Below are 18,182 nucleotides of genomic sequence, written 5' to 3' on the forward strand. Positions count from 1 at the left end.
AGCTGTTTCCTTCAGAGTCAGCTCTTGCTGGATTAACTTTTTTTTTTTTTTTTTTTACCTGGTAGAAGCTGCTGTTTCTTTCCGTCCAACGCCGCCTGACCGTGGAGGATGGTCGATCTGTATGGATGAAGATGAACACGATCAGAGTTCGCCTCTAGCTCTGCTACCTGTCCTCTGAGATGCTCTCAGTAGAGAACTTTCTCTCCTGCACGCCCACTTACATGCTGACGAGGATCCAGCCCAGCACACACACACACACACACACACACACTCACCCCACACACACCCACCACCACCTATCAGTGCAGGCGAACAGCTCTGTTCGTACTGGTGTGTGCAGCGAGGAGCTGTATTTCACTCCCCATCCGCAGCAGCAGGACAGCTCCACAGGAGTGCGGTTGTCACCAGACATCACACAGCAACGCAAGGCAAGCATCAGCCTTCTCCCTCTTCCTCTTTTGTTCTCTGCTCTCCACTTTCCCTCCTTTCACCGATCTTGGAGTGACGCAGTCTGCCTGACCTTCCTTTATCTCTCCGCTCTCTATTTCTGGCTCCTCAGCAAGTGGGACTGCCATGGAGGACACCCTCACCTGCAGCCATGCCACCTTCTCCCAGGTGTTTGGACGCCAGGGGCAGCTCATGCAAGCCAGTAAGTGACAGGAAACACACCTGATAAAAGCTGCATGTATCATGTGTCAGTATCTGCTCTCCACCTTTTGTTGATCCAGTTTCTCTTCTCTTTTTGGCTTGTTGTTGCAGTTTTTCCTTTTTAGAGTGATCCTGATGTTGTGCAACAAGCGTTTGTAAAACATGTCACAGAACCGGTTTACAATAGGATGAGGAAAACAGAAGCAGTTGTGGTTGGATGATTAGGGAGAGGATCATCTTAAGTTTTGAGTGGTTGCTGTTGATGATGTCGGCAGTAAGTTTATGAGAGGCAGGTTGAGCATCTCGGTGTATTCAGAGCATTTCTGTTTGCTGTCAGGAGCTGAGCTACATTTGTGACGCTAACTCAGCCAGCCTGAGATTTATTTGAAATAAAAGTTAACACACAAAAATTGGAAGAAAACTTATCTGATGCAATGTTTTTTTTAAAATACCAAACAATTTATAAAGGGAGGGGGTTAAATGATTGTGTTTCTGTTCCGTATTTTCAGATCCATGTTTAGCTCTGATTAATATTCTACCTGGTATGTTTCCATTTAGTTTCTCTAATGGTTGTGCAGGATCTTCTGGGCTCCTGATGCTGTTAGGCCAAAGTTATTCCTTTTTATCCCTTTTATTACGTATGAAATATTTAAGTTTGCTATTATGATATATTTTGGCTGCTTTGTGAAGGCAGCAACTGGGAAACCACTGAATCAAAACTAGATTTTACAAGAGAACAATAAAGCACATTTTATGATATTGTACCATCATGTAGCGTCTTACACTGCATTGTAATATACGTAATGTTAGGCCTGTCATAATAATCAATAAATCAATTAATTGCATTGTAAATGAAAAAGAGCTCAATAATTTTCATTTCCATGATAAATCTCTTCTCTGTTTTTCTACCAAAAACTGGATGACAAAAGTCTTCAGTCTGGTGCTTTGGTTTCAACAAGCCCTTTTTTCAAAGACAATTTTATTTGTTGTTCTGTTTATTTATTTTGGATCTTTAAAATGTCCTGCAGTTCCAGTGTTAAATGTTAAAGTTAACACTTTGAACTTAAAGTTTATTGATCTTTGAGAATGTGTTCTTGCATTATTATGCCATTATTCTACTTGGAAAAAGGTCTCAACATTATTATCCTTTATTGCAATAGCTTTTGGGACAATTTATTGTCTAAATTTAGTGTTTTTGTGTCAATAATGTATCATATTGTACTACTATACCATATCACATTGTGTTGTCATGCAATATAAACTGCACAGAGTATCATACTATACCTTATCGTTTGTCGTAGCCTACATTTACGATGCAGATTTATGGTATTTGAATGAAACAGAAAAATAAAACAGCATTTGTAGCATTTCTTATGCATGATGTTGATATTTCTGGAGGTGATGCAGTCGGCTTATGAGAGGCAGACCGAGCATATTAGCTTGTGTTTCATTGTCAGGACGGCTTTCAGAGCATAAAACCCCTGTTAAGCTATATTTGTGACTATTTTCTAGTAATAATATTTAACAACTTTGTATAAACTCAAATCAACCTTTTATTCTAACGGTATCAGGATTAAATGCCAGCATTAATACTTCGACTCTGGATTACCAGGTGTAGTAAATGGATGAATCATAGTGTATCATAAAGTATATAATCACATTTTAAGCTTGGACTAATATGCAGTATTTAAGGAAATTGGGGTGATTATTAAATCAGAAGTCCTTAAGTCCAGTCCTCAATTTTGCAACTTTTAGATGCATCCCTTTTCCAGTGGACTTAAATCTTGACTGGCTCTTTACCAGGCCTCTCCAGAGCTGAACGACTTGTTGCTGAGGAAATTCAGCCATTAGATTTAAGACCGTCTTAGACTGCAGTGCACATGGTCAGAATTATAGATTTTAGAGAATATATTGAATATGCAGCCATTTAAAGCTGCAGTATGTAACTTTTACAAAGCTGTATTTGTTGGGTATTTTTTCAATGTGTCTCCATGTTGTGACAGTGCAACATGAGAGATAATCTGTGAAAAGATAGATTTTTTTTTTTAACCATTGTCTGAAGAAATGCACTGCTCTTGGTCAAAAACAACAAATCAGAACCAGGAGGAAGGTCTTAGTGCTGTCAATCATTCTCATGTACTTGCTGCTAAATGTGCTAATGGAGGGAAACACCTTAAAGAAATTGTCTTAGCATTCATGGCGGGCTGTCTGTGTGGAAGGAGGAGAAGGGAGGGCGTGAGAAGTGCATCTATGAGATTGATTGGCAACGCTAAGACCCTCCTCCTGGGTCTGATTGGTTGTTTTTGATTGGGAGCTGTACGTTTCTTCAAATGGTAATATTAACAGTGGGATGAGGTCGAGCATTTCACCTCCTTTTTATAATGTTTTCAGATTATCTGTCTCATATTACACTGTCACAACATGGTGACAGTTTTAACAAATATGTAAGAAACATATTTTTGTAAAAGTTATTTACTGCAGCTCTGAATAGTTGTTTCTGCAAGAGCCGTGTGTTTCTTCAGATGACAGCAGGACCTTAGGGAGAAGGCAGAGAAACTTGATTTTTTTTTTTCTTTCAGATTATCTGTCTCATATTGTCACGACATGGTAATAGTTTAAACAAATATGTAAGAAACACATTTTTTATGAAAGTTACAGACTGCAGATTTAACTGGAACAAAAAATGTCTTGTCTACAGATGTAACAGTGCCAGAAATGTCGACACAAATAAATTTCCTCAAGTATTTTTCTCTTAAAAGATTTGGTCAGTTCCTTATTTTCAGAGCTCAGCCAAACAAGCAAAGTGTTTCCTCCTCACGCTGGTTAATGAGGAGGCAGAAACATCACAATGATCCTGGCGTTTGTGTTGCACCTCACACACACACTTTGTTGTATCAGTTTTAATTTCCTGTATTCCTCATCATTACTACCTGGAGAGAAACAGTTCTGGTTCAAAGCTAGTATTGCAGACAAGAATCCAGCCGAGAAGCTAATATTGGAAACAGCAATTATTTTGGAAAACATTTCAGAAAGTATCTTGACACATTTATCACTGAAGGACTTCATCCGCTAGGATTTGTGACTACGCTCTATGTTAGGAGATAAACTGGATTGGTGCTGCAGTGGATTGTTGTCTCTGCTAAGTTCTTAAACCTCTTTTTGCTTCAGAGCGGCCTTTTATAAATAATGCACTTTGTTTAAACATATCTGAAGGCTTAATGCTGTGTTCATGAGAGCAGGCTTGAATTGAAGCGTTGCTGGGCCCTGATTAAAATTCTGCTTCAGACGGACCAAATGCTGGAAGCAGTTTTTGAAAATGAGGATTTTTATGGAGCGCCGCTGATTTATTTCTGCCTCTGTTTTCATGTTTGCTTGCTAAATAGAGACGGCGACCCTGTCAGGATTTGTGTGGAAATAGTTTGAACAGTTCAAATATATAATAGTACCTGGGAAATGCACAGATCTTTATTTTGTATGAACCAAATGTTTCTATTGAAGGATCATAATGAATGAAGAGATAAAACTAGTACAGCTTCTCATTAGTCTATAGCTGACGGTCACAGTGGTTCAGCCAATAACATGAGAATTATACTCCAGTGGGAATAAAAGTACTTTATTTTTCTAAAGGATGGTTGTGTATTTAGAAGTAGATAATTATATTTGATTTAAGTGAAATTGTAATTTATTTGGGTCATGAAGTAGTTTTTAATAGTAGTAGGAATGTGCCATATATACGGTAGAAATGATAGAAATTTGACCTATGATAGAGACCTCACCGGACTGTGCACAGAGTCCGATCCAAATGACCCCGTCTCTGAAGACCACAGGAGGGTTAAACAGTAAAACAGGAGCAGAAAAACGTAATCTGCAAAGTGCGTGTCTTACCACCTTAAAGCAAAGAATGTATTTAGCTGAATACCAGCAAAGCAGCTAACTACAAGTTCCAGTCACAACACTGGGAACAGAAAGCCTGATTTAGCACTGACATTCATTACGTTAAAGTGATTGTGTTTTTATATAGAGATATATTTTTCATTTATTTATTTAAATTTGATTTAACCAGGTGGCCACCATTGAGATTCAGCTGCTGCCCATCATTGCCAATAATAGGCAGCAACATGAAAAAGTTAAACATTACGAACAACAACATCCACAAAAACGAGTTTTAACGAGTTTTAACGCATACAACTAGATACATTACACTCAATTAGTATGTGATTGTTTTAGTTTCTATTGTAAGTTTTATATACATCATATACTGTATATTGTTACTGCCATCCATCACAATATGATATGAATTTTATGCCATATCGCACATCCCTATGTAGTAGTATTGGTAATGGTGCCAAAATTTACTTTTGCACCTCGGTTTTTACTATAAAACCAAGGCTGTTGGTGTTTCAGATTCCTTCCTTCAAACATGATCAATGATCTTTAATCACCTTTGACTCTTGATTAATCAGGTCCAGCAGGAAAGAAGTTGAAGAATTGTGCCCAGATATTTCCAGTTGGTGATAATTGTGGACTGCTAATGAAGCCTCTTCTAAGCTTGTGAAAACACTAGACCACGTCAGACTTCTCGTAGCAACCGTGTTTGGATCTAAAAATGAAGCAAATTGATGTCCAATGAAGCAAGAGCAGGCTATAAAAAGATATAAAAGCTTTGTACCTTTTTACTGCCTGAAAGGACATTAAGAGATGTGGACATAAAGACAAGATCTGAAAGAATAGCAGAAACGCTCAGAAAGACAGGCTGCTCGTCAAAGAGGCTTTAAATCTAGAAGCATGTGTGTTAAAGAGCATGTTCGCAAAAAATAAATATCTATATATATATATATATATATATAGAGAGAGAGAGAGAGAGAGAGAGTTGTTTATATGCTGAAGTTAACAGCCTTTACATTGACTAGATATGATTCTAAAAGGACAAAAACATCTTGAAAAGCTGCAGAGATAAAAAAAAAAGCAACAAATTTGGGAGATTTCATCAGATAGTTCTGTGACTAAAGGAACTTAATCATGTTTGAAGAAAAGGTTTTGGACAATAATCTATATGAACAGTTGAATGAGATATAATATAGAAAAAAGACATTTTCTCTCACTTTGTATCACTGTCTGACTTTTTATTGTTTAGGACACTTGGGATTAACAAAATTACTTTTATTTGCTGAAAGCCAGAACAATGTGAAACAGGTTTTTTAATAATAATAATAATAATAATAATAATAATAATCACTATTATTATTATTATTTAACCAGATGAAATATCTTGTTGAGCTCTAGTCTCTCTTTAAAGAGGAAACTTTTTAAAAATAGAGGTTTTATAAGTACCAACATTTACATTTAATCATAAAAATAGATTTCTTTCATCTTAAAAGCACCAGATTATAAAATAATAAAAAAACATGACTATCAAAAGTAAAAGCGGTCAACAAAACTGTTCTTCTGTCTTTCAGTTGTGCTTTAAGTTCACAGAGTCACTTTCTCTGTTAATTTTGACTCGTACTGAAGGTCATAAATTATTTCTTTCTTTCCTGGTTTACACATTTCTCTGTACAAAGATAACTGTACCAAACAAACTATGAAAGTCAAAACGTCAATGCCAGCTGTGCAAGTTTCTGAGAGGTTAATTCATCAACGGAGGAAAACCTGTGGATGCATTTTTAGGGGAAAACCTCGAACGGCTTCACTGTGTGAAATTATAGAGAAACTTAAGGAAATCATGTGAACCTCCCCGACTCTGAATGTGAGAAGGTGCTACATTCATCTGTTCATGCATTTTTAAGCAAGTTTAAGCTGCATGGGAATGTCCAGCCTTTGTCCTGTTAATCTGGTCATTCACTGCCAGATATTTTCAGCAGCTGTATTCAGCTACAGCCCAAACTGTTCGACTACATCGCAGGGTTCAATAATTCACAGCTCACGAATCGTGTTCTCCCACTGTACAACCTGAGGCTCGGATGCTACCTAACCTGCTCTCTGCACTGCTGCCAACTCATCAGCAAGAAAAATGGATATTAGCCGTTTTAAAAGTCGCTGGAAGTCATCATCACCTCATTTGCATATCTGGCAGAAGAACAAAGGAATATCTACTTTGGCAAGGCAAAAGTGATTAAAAATGCTGATTTAGACGACAAATAAACTCTATGAAATAACTTAATAGTGTGATTTTAATGATATAAATAGTTTCCCTGAGCGTGTAGCGCATAAATCGGTTTTGAATAATATCAAATTTAACTCATCACACAGTGCAGGAGGTGAATCATTGACTGAAGCTGAGTGAATCAAAAGCAGGGATTTATTTTAGTCCAAAAGTTTTACACATGGGCCAAAATTGTTGAGTTAAAAGTAAAAGCGGGCCAAAAAAATGAAAAGGTAAAGACAGTAGTCCAATTTATTTATTTTTCTGTGGGATCTTATTCATTGTAGATAAAAAAATTGAGAAGGATTTTGCATGTTTGTGTATTAAAATAAAATTAAAAGAAAAATTAATACAGGTTGCTTTCAAAATATTTTAGGCTCCAGTGAACAGATTTATTATCCAGTTGTATGAACAGGATTTCTTTCAAAACGCTTGCTAGATTTAGCCAGGAAACTAAATAAAAGCTGATTTGGGTTCAGAAAGTGAGCTTTTCACTAAATATCTCTGGATAAATGTGGTTCTACGTATAATAGATGATTGGGTATAAAAAAAACTTTGAGTTGAACTCAACATTTTCCATTGTAAGATAATTATATTGGTAACAATTTTACCTTGATTAGAAATAAAAGTCTCCATCTGCATCAACCACATGTGCTGGACAGGCCAAATTTGAATCATTCTTGAACTGGACTTGAGAGCTGCACAAAACCAGTACAAGGTCCACAAATGGCCCCAGTGCCAGACTTTGGACACCCCTGTTTAGAAGAGGGAGGGGCTCACAGCAGCGCTCACTGCTCACTGTAAGTTTAGTACGATCAGTGTTTCCCTGTTTTGTCACCAAAGTCTAATAACGCTGAAAAAAAGTTGCTTGAGAGGAATCTGTAAAGTTGCTAAATGTGGGAACAAACTCGCTTGGTGAGCAACAATCTGATGCTCACCAAGCCGGATGTGAGGAGACGATCGCCAGAGAATAAGAGAATGCTCAACAAAAACAAACGTGGTTCTTTGGCTACGGGGGCCTCTAAGGGACATGGGGACATTTTTTTTTTTTTTTTTGCATTCTCTCTCAAAACCTTTGTGTTCCCTCGCAATAGGTTGTGTTCTCTTACAAGACTTTCACTTCTTGAAAACTGAAAGTCTTTCTATTGCAATAAAAGGTTTTTCCATGTATGTTAATATCTCAGATATCTGAAGTTTTTATATTCTTTAGGATACAAACTCTCTTCAAACTGATGTGCAAAAGCAAAACAGCCCAATTATTGCTTTCTGTCTCTTTCCATTCCTTAGACATACACAGAAACTTTCTGTAAGAAGAAGAAGAGAGAAAAAACATCCAAACCATTTGGACTATTGTTGAGTTATTTTCACAGTGAAGTCATCTGGCAGCTTTGATTGTATCTTTTTCATTGTTGGTAGTCTGAATATTTAACAAAGAGCCGTTTTTATGTGCAATCCCAGCTCCACCTTACGCAAACAAACATGAGAACGCAGTAATAAATCGAATATCAACCAGGTTCTGCACCAAAGCATGAGGAATGTGTAAACGTTTTCACTGAGGCTCTTTAAATGTGTGCATTTGTACAATTTCAAATTTACATTTGTTTTCACAGTAATTCTATACAAAATAGACCTGGATGTTTTTGCTAATGTATTGCGAGAGAAAGCAAAAGGAAATGTCCCCTATGGAGCTCCGTACTTGGCAAAACTTCTGTGTGGAGAAAATGTAAAAAAGTCCTTTTTGTCGTTTAAATTTCTGTGTTGATGCACATGCAGCCGTCGATTGCTGATCGGAAGCTGGTCGCTTCTCGTTATCCTCTGTTTGCTACATAATTCACAAAACAACAAGCTACTGTGAGAAACTTCTGGAAGGAAAACCAAAACGTTTGGCTCAAGTCTTACCTTTTAAAGGCAAGGCAACAAGCAATAAAAAAGATGCTGGATTTTGAACATAGAAAAAAATCTGTCTCTCATTTTTCTGACCTTAGCAAACAGGATTCATTTTAGCAAAACAGGAACCCAGAGGTTAAAAACCCCTGTCAGGCACCAGGCTGCCATAACCTCCAGAATATGAAAGCTCTCATGTAACCAAAAAGAAATCAAGGCTCTGCTTGAATGGATGAAAGTCCATTCAGGCAAGCTGGGTGGAAATCCTTTGCTTTGCAGTTGTGAGGCAGCCAGGAGTTCAAGAAATTCACTGCAGGGTTCAGCTAAATGTTCAAAAGTCCTGGTTCAAAACGTGACATTTTCTGCTGGAAGCCGAGACTCTGGCTCTTGCTGCCTCCTGACAGGAATAAACTCAATTTCCTTTTTAATTTCTGAATGGCTATCTTATGCTATATCTATAACCGGTCATTTTATAGATATTTAAGTAGTTTGGAAGATTTTGTTGTTTGTTTTTAAACTTCCTCTAAGAGATAAATTTAGTTCCTCTAAGACAGGCATGTCCAAAGTCCGGCCCGGGGGCCAATCACGGCCCGCGGTCAGATTTCATACGGCCCGCAGCTTTGGTTTTATAATGTATTATTTAAGGCCCGCCTGCACCGTGAAACAGAATAAATAAATCATAAAACTTGAAACTGTAATTCCTCCTTTCACCAAATGGTGGCAGCACCACTTTAATACTATCAGTCTCTGCCTCCATGCAGCGAACCGCTCTCCGTTCATTTCTGCCATGGCCACTGCAAAGAAAACAAGTTGACAGTGAGGGCCGCCGCTTTCAAGAGAGATGGGAATTACAATACTTCTTTTCTGAAAATCAAGGCAATTGTGCTTGTCTAATTTGTGAGACGGTTGCCTTGTTTAAGGATTTCAACGTAAAAGGACACTATCAGATTAAACATGCTAACACATACAACAAGCTAACAGGAAGTGACCGTGCTGAAAAAGTGAAGCAACGCCAAGCTGCACTGGCATCACAACAGCGATTCTTCACGCGGGCCTGTGAGTCAAAAGAAAATACCACCAAAGCAAGCTACGAAGTGGCCATGTTAATAGCTAAACATGGCAAACCTTTTACTGAAGATACATTTATCAAAGACTGTGTTATGAAAATGGTGGAGAACATTTTGCCCTGAGAAGAAGCAAGAATTTGAGAAAAATGTTTGCCTGGCACGTAACAGTGTGGTACTGAGAGTTGAGGACATGAAACTGAGTGTTTTGAACGGCAACGTCTGTCACTATCAGCAGTGAAGAGCCAAAAGAACATTTATGCACCTGGATTTATGGCACTTATTTTTATTAAACTCTTGAGTAAGATTTGGTTATGAACCTGTAGATATAGTAAATGACGAGCAAAATTCACTTGTTTTAAGATTTAATAATAACAGACAACTTTGCATTACTTATAACTCCTGTTTAAAATGTTCTTGAGGCAAAGATATTTTTAAACTCATGTAAATTTAAGGTATTTCATACAGTTTGTTCAATGTTATCTGACTCTCCAGATATGAAAGAAAGGCAGAATTTGGGTTTTTAGAGTTGTTCTCATTTGCCTGAGTGGCTTATATTTGTTTTTTTTTTGTCATTTGAAAAATAAAGATAATTGTGACAATGAAAATTGTATATTTGCATGAAACTTTTGTAGTTAAAAAATGTCCAGGGCGTGCCGTGGTGGCGTAGGGCGACCCGTATTTGGAGGCCTTGAGTCCTCGACGCGGCCGTCGCAGGTTCGATTCCCGGACCCGATGACATTTGCCGCATGTCTTCCCCCCTCTCCTTCCCTGTTTCCTGTCAGCCTGCTGTCACATAAGGGACACTAGAGCCCACAAAATACCCCCTGGAGGGGTAAAAAAAAAAAATCAAAAAATGTCCGAACAAACTATTGGCCCCCGGGCATCTTCACTTGATCAAATCTGGCCCTCTTTGCAAAAAGTTTGGACACCCCTGCTCTAAGAAAAACAGATTTTGGATTTTTTTTAAAGTTTATTTGGCAGAGAAACTTAGAGAGATGAGACTTCTTCTTCTTCTTCTTCTTCTTCTTCTTCTTCTTCTTCTCCATATTGTCATTCTCATCTTATTAATTTGTGCTTTGTCATGTCTTTGTTCTTCATAGCCCACTGCTTTCTGCCTGTGTGTCAATCAGCCCAGGCCTCATATTTTCATCACCGCAGAAAACCAAATCTTACCAAGTATTTTTAGTCTAGTTTCTGGTGCAAATATCTTATTACAAGAAATGAGAAAAAACTAAAGTGCAACTTTTCAGCAAGAGATATGAGCCTACTTTAAGTCAGTAATTCATTAATATTGATAAAAATGGCCTAGTTATACTGGATTATTTCACTTAGGTGAATAATATTTTCATTAAGGGATTAATTACTTGAAACCAGTTCCCTATTCTTGCTGAAAAGTTACTTGTGAGCTAATTTTGTTTTATTTCACGTGAACTAAGATATTTGAGCCAGAAACCAAACAAAAATACTTGTTAAGATTTGGTGTTTTTGCAGTGTTTCATATGAAAACGGCAGACAAAAAAAAATCAAACTATGCCACACTGCAAAACACAAAGACTAACCAAGTATTTTCATCTAGTTTTTGGTTCAAATATTTTAATATTTGTTACTTTGAACTTGCTTGTTTTCAGTAAATAATTATTGAATATTTATTTAAAAAGTGCTAGTTCTACTGTCAGAACTTTTTACGTATATCTAGACATTTTTCATGTTATAAGTGAAATAATCTGCCAGTGGAACTAATATTTATTTATTTATAATCTACATTCAAGAGGTATTGACTTAAATCAAATATAAGACTTTGTTTTTGCAGTGTGGGTCTTTTGATTGGTATATTCAGTGACCCTTCCTTCTATATCGGCCCCATTTCCCAAAATAAAACTTGTTTGCTCTGATATATGCAGTCGAGCTAATCTATAAAAGTAAAAATCTATTTTTGGATTTATCCGCTCACACTGTTCACCAGCTCAGCTTATAATTTTTGCAGCATCTTTGCAGTTTTCCTTTTTCCTCTCCAACTGCCTGCGGCAACTCAAAGTTCTTGAGGCTAAACATCTACATAAAACAAGCCTCATGTGTTCGATCACTGCGTCTGCACAAATCCCTGCCAGCTCAGCCTCCGCTCCGTCACGGCCGGAGTTCGGCTCCCAGAGCGACCCGGAGTCACCGTTCTGCTCCGCCAGACCACAGTGGTGCTGGAACCGGCTCGCTCTGCGGTTTTCTGCCGCCTCGTCCGAAGATGGGATCCGCGGACGCCTATAACTCTAAATGTTGTCATTGTTCCTCCTGTGTTTTGTCATTGTCGTGTCGCTGCAGCGGGAGGTCAAGTTGCTGGCTTTCATCCAATGTTTTCATCCCGGTTAGACTCCAGGGCTGCTGGCCATCGACTTTAATATCATTTAGAGACTCTCTTTGAGTGTGTCTTTGACAGAACGATGTTCACTGCAGGTGCTTCCTGAAACAAATCCCATCAGAGGAAGCTGTCTTTGTATTTTTTCTCTCGCAGATACCGCTCTCTGTAAATGTTATTTCAGGCATATTAAATTAGCAAAAACACAAAGCATTGCTGAATCTGCCTGATTACATTCACTCCAATCTATTTTATTGAACGAGCCTCCCACACTGGAAATCACTTGCTCAGAGTCAATACAAGTGTAATTTATACAGCCCTCCTTCTTCTTGTTTCCATGTTGGATTTGATCAAATCAGGAGCTGAAACTCAGCAGGTCACATAAGCTGCATAACTCCTAACAAACCATCACAACTGTTACGTTATCAGGCTCCACATTCACACTTGTGTGTAGATACAGGTTTTTGAGACTCTTGCATCAGTCACATTTATCTTCATTAGTACGCATTAGTAAATGATCGATAAATAGATTCGAGAGCTCACTTGCCGTGTTGTTTGCTCAGCAGAAACAAGAAGCTCTGGTTTCTGTCGGTAAAAGGGATCAACCCGTTCTCCATGACTGACGGGAGAGTCTGTCAAGTTTCATTAACTCCAGACGTCTCAATTCAGAGACAGACGCTAAGCTGCAGGAAGTACAGTTGTAGATTCTGCATGTTTTCTAAATAAACTTACCACACTACTTTAATTTAAGTCTAACCAAATTGCGTTTACTTGTAGTAAAAGTCTAGCCTGAGCTAAATTGAGTCACACTGGTGCTTTTAGATTAACAACTGCAGACTGGGAACACTGGAAATAAAATGTAGCCCTGAGAACAGTGTGTTATGCATTGTTTATAGATTTTGTTCAAACTGCTGGCTTCTTTAGATCGACTGCTGCTAATTGTATTTTTATAATTAGATTAACGCAGGACTTGATTGATTGCATGTCACTGCACTGCAAAAACACAAAATCTTACCAAGTATTTTTAGTCTGGTTTCTAGTGCAAATGTATTTAAATGCAGTTGAAATATGATAAAACTAACTTACAAGTAACTTTCCAGCAAGATATAAGAGCTTGTTGTAAGTAATAATTAAAAAGTACTAGTTCCACTGGTAGATTAATTCACTTATGCCAACATTTTTCCCATCTTAAAAGATAACAATCTGGGTGTTTCCCCCAATGTATTATAAGCCTGGCGGGCCACCAGGCTTTACTTGTGCCCCCACCAGGCTAAGCATTGCTTATTTATTTATTTATTTTAAATGCTTGAATTTTTTAAGACTTTATAGTTGGTCTTCAGATATTAATCTTCCAATCTTCCAATAACACATAATTATCAAGAGATATTTTAGAATTTTCTGTGAACTTTGAATTTTTTTTTTACTCAAAAACACGATGGCTTAGCAAGTTTCCTTATTAAGACCTTGAATCTGCCAGTGGAGCTTGTTATTTTTCATCATTATTAATGAATTATTTACTAAGAACAAGCTCCTACATCTTCTTCAAATATTAATAGCAAGTTAGTTTTGTCTTGTTTCAAGTGTGTTAAGATATTGGCACTATAACTAGACAATACTTGGTAAGAGTTTGTGTTTTTACAGTGTGGATTTGAATCTGAAATTTACTTTGTTGGACTGACCAGAAATGTTTCATGTTGGGTTTTGACATGTCTGTGTTTTATAATAAACTAAGTTACAGTAAAGTTTATATAAACACAGTTACATTTAACATCCTACTTAACGTCTGAACCTTTCCCAACATTTGTATTCAGTTCATTTTTGTTTTTTTGTGTCGTATATAAATAACTCATGAATATATTTGTCATGTTGTGAGTGAAGGTCGAACCAAAATGCAAGCGGAAGCAGAAAGCGGATAATGATGAATGAAGTTTAATTAAAAAGTCCAAAAACGACTTACAACTGGAAGGAAAACACAAGCAACCGGGAAAAACAGTGAGCGGATAACATGGAGCAACAAAGTTTGACTGGAAAATAACAGGAGAATCCAACATCCAGGTGTGAGAGAGTAAACAAACAGGATCTATATCAACTATAAATAAAACAGAACAAGTCTGATCAAATCAAAATAAGAATAACTGAGGCAGACAGAAAACAAATAAACTGTGAACCCAAAATAACCCAATTCACAGTTTTCACTCCACACTGCTTTTATTTTTAAGCAGAATGAGGCAAAACCTTAAACTGCTGCTGTGCCAGTTAATCAACAGGTTGTTGCTAGGTAACCAAAAAGTGAGTGAGTTAGTTAAGGACACTAACCGTGCATGGCTGGCCTTAAGAAGTTGAGCAGCTAAAGCCTTTCCTCTGCCTACATCTCCCAGAATGCTGTGAGTTTCTAAATGAGTTGAGTGAAGTTCAGAGTTCAGTGAATATTCTATATATTGAATAGTCTATCAGATGTATTATTTATTTATATTGATCACATTTCTATCGCGGTATATATTTTTATTGATTTATTGTCCAGCCCTATCTAAACCTTTGCCTACTCTTATGCTGCTTCACACCAAATGCGATTTGAGTGTCCTGTGCATCTGGTTTACATTCAAATGTATGTGGGAGCGTTGCTTTGTGTTTCGCATGTCTAGCGCTGCACAATGTTTTGAGCGTTCGACGCGTGTCAAGTTCGTCCAACGCTGGATTTGGAAAATCTGAACTTTTGCCGCTGGACGTGGAGCGTCAACCAATAAGAGAGACTGCTATGTGACGTGGTGGCCTGTCGTTGGTGTCCTGCCAGGATGGAGGCGCCGATACGGGTTAGTAGGTCATCAAACTGGGCTCAGGTGAGACGAAAACACTGCTGATGGCAAACCTTGTCAGCGCCCAGTTCCCCTGTGAAACTCACCAAACTCACAACTCCTCTGAATTATCTGGTGAATTGAAACATGCGCCCAACGGCCACATTTAGTTGTTTTCAGTAAATCAAACCTAGACATTCAGTATTTCATCCGCCATTGTTCAAAGTAACCGGGAGAGGAGATAAAGGCAACAGGCTCCAACGAGCATTGTACCGCTTTTGTTCGTTCAATAGAAACTGAACACAAAATGCTCAGCAAAGACATCTGAGCGTCGAACTTGAAGCGTCTGACGTGTTTCTGATGCATGAAACGCAGCACTAGAGAGTGTGTGTTTAAGTTGATATGCAGGGTTAAGTTTCCTCTGCACACACCATTTTGTATTTAGGTGATAAAGTTACATTTTGGTCTGAAAAGACTGCATTACATTCTTCCACATGCTTCCTGCACCTCCAACATGGCTTGTAGTAAACTGGGAACAGGATTTACTTCAACACTGTCTTCTTGCTACTCTCCCCTTGAACTTGTTCACATTTTACAACCACGACTACAGACATTTTACTATAAATTAGCTTATTTCAAAAGGAAATTGAGTGCACTGGATCTCTTTAAAGAGTATCACAGGAAAGGGCGCTGAATGCAAATGCATGCCACACTTTTAAGACTTATCTGTAAACCTTTTGGAAGCCATTACTTTTTTTTTTTCAATATGTATTTCAGAATGTATCAGTGGTTAATGCTCTATGTTAGCCACTAGTGTGCACTGACGTTTGTGGTTATGATGTGAGAAAAAAATATTTTTACATGACAACATAAAATCACATGATCCACTTCTTTGTACTGAAAGCTAATTTGAATTTCAGGGTAAAAACTATTGACGATGACATTTTTCATGCTCCAAAATAATATTCTAAATGCATTTCCTGCAGAAAGCACCTTCCTGTTTCTAATTCTCTTTATTCCTACATGGCTCTGCGTTGTTTTAAAAGATTGCACATATTTTACCCACCGCCTTGCCGCTTACCGTAATCTATGTATTTTTGTTAATCTCTTTCACACACACACTCACACAAAAAGAGGGTTATTGGGAAAAGTTTAAGTGAATGTGCATAAGCTGAATACTGCTCGCTCAGCGGACACATCTCTTGGATTTAATAGTCACTCATCTGCAGCACCAAGAAGCAGCTAAATTTGTCGCTGCCTGATCTGCTGTGGAGAGTGCTTAAGGTATGAGCATCAGCAGATTTCACACAGCGACTAATCCCGCTTTTTTTGGAGGCCGATTACTGTATTTTGAGGTTTGTGTAACTGTGTCAACATTTTTCGTTACTGCATGAGCATACTGTACGTTCCACCAGCCCATGGTGCAAAACTCCATGCTGCAGAGAGGAAAACTGGTCTAATTTAGTGCACACACCTCAGGAGCAGCTTGCAGTGCGCTGTTCACATTCCTGCTGTGTTTTCTGCCCGCGTGCTGACTCTGCAAATCTGCATCGCTCTGCTCACTTCTCCTCGCGTCTCTTTCTTCTTCGAAGCATCAGTTTTTGTCAGAGTTTTGCCACAATGCTGTCACAATCCACCGCAGAGCAGACAAAGTAACACAGAGGAGGAGAGGGATACTGGGATAAGAAAGAAGCTGCAGAGCAATCTTCAAACAGAGGCAGAGATGTGGTGTGAATTTCAAATCGGTGTCACGCTTCCAAATAACTCGAAAAACATATTGCTTCTAAATGTGAATTTATTCTGACTGGTCAAAGTTATGAGCTCTTCTGGAAACTTTTTATTGGAAATTTGTCAGTGAAGCCAGAGTTAAATGTGAACGGTGAATCAGAATGAGATTAACAGGAGTATGAAAATGGAGATACAAGGTTTTTGCCCGACAGTGATGACACTATTTGGTTCTGTTTGCTGGAACAGAATCTAAATAAATAAAATCTAATTTTGCAAAAGAAACAACAGACAAGAGTTAAAGCTGCAATATGTAACTTTTACAAAAATATATATTTTTCCATATTTATTAAAACTGTCACCATATTATGACAGTTTGGTCTGAGACAAATAATCTGTGAAAAGATTTATCTCCTCCACCCCACTAATGACCAAAACAACCAATCAGAGCCGGGGGCGGGTCTTAGCGCTGTCAATCAATGCTGTTAAATGCGCTAATGGTCGAGAAACAACTTACCGTTACAGGAAAACTGTTTATCCGCCATAATCAGTAGCTATGCTAACTGGCTTTAGCATTAGCGCTAGCACTTGGCTTTGGTAGTGAATATATGTATATATATATATATTATTCTTACTCTTTCTTAACCTTTCTTCAAAACCCAGACAATTAGCATGAAACAAGCAGGTGGCAGCTTCATGCTGCAGGTATGTGTTGCACAGTTAATAATTAATCAGTGTGATTTCGCAGGTTCTTTTATTGCTGACAACTGCTAACACAGAGAAGAGCGGCAGTTAGCGCCTCCGCTGATCAGCAGTTACTGCGCTGAATTTCCGTTTTTGTTTTTGTATAGCCATAACGTAACTAGTGGGTTAGCCCTATTCTAAGAAATATTTGTCAGGTGCCAAATGAAAGAAATAGCTAAAAGTTTGTCAGTCCAGCACAAGAAGAACAGTGTTTCAGTGACTGTCTTTGAAACGGAATAGATATTCTTGTAAAAGATTACAGTTTATTTAAAGATGAATGCTATAAGAACATTTTAAGATGATTTCAATTTGAATAAAGTTTCCATCTGCATTCACCACATGTCCTGGGAGGCTAAATTTGAATTGAATTGAATTATTTTTGAAACTATTCATTAGAGTGGCCCAGTCAAAGTCCATAGACAAATCCAAGTGGAAAGTTTTAAAATTGGTGTTCACAGTCCATCCAATCTGAATGAACTTGATCTATTTTGTAAAGAAAAATAAACAAAGATGAGCAAAGGTGAAATAAAACACTGAACGAACAATGACCCTGCAGTTTATTACCTTTTAGTTCACTTACAGTTATTCTCTACTTTGTATTGATCACACAGTCCAATAAAACGCATTAAGGTTTATGACTTGAACCATTACAGTGACAATCTCTGGACTATTATTGCTTTCTATTTATGAAGGGATGGAAATCCTGAACTCACCAGACAGACTCTTCATTTCACTCTTTAATTTCACCCCGTTCTGTGGCAGTGCCCCTTTTTCTAAAACTGAAGCCATTTTTAGGCAGAAACTGATCCAGTGAATCTTCTTTTCATATATGG

At 37.9% G+C, this 18,182-nt stretch overlaps 1 protein-coding gene across 3 annotated transcripts in view; it reads left to right on the forward strand.

The window, feature by feature from the left end:
- The first annotated feature begins 543 nt into the window (after positions 1 to 543).
- LOC114135075 (kazrin-like) overlaps positions 544 to 18,182 on the forward strand; it is a 173,292-nt gene continuing 155,653 nt past the window's right edge. For all 3 annotated transcript variants that reach the window (XM_028002009.1, XM_028002012.1, XM_028002014.1), the window contains exon 1: positions 544 to 649. In XM_028002009.1, the coding sequence (XP_027857810.1) occupies positions 574 to 649 (76 nt within the window). In that variant the 5' untranslated portion in view covers positions 544 to 573. The remainder of the gene's footprint in view (positions 650 to 18,182) is intronic.

Source organism: Xiphophorus couchianus, chromosome 20, assembly GCF_001444195.1.
Source record: "Xiphophorus couchianus chromosome 20, X_couchianus-1.0, whole genome shotgun sequence".
Classification (NCBI taxonomy): Eukaryota; Metazoa; Chordata; class Actinopteri; order Cyprinodontiformes; family Poeciliidae; genus Xiphophorus; species Xiphophorus couchianus.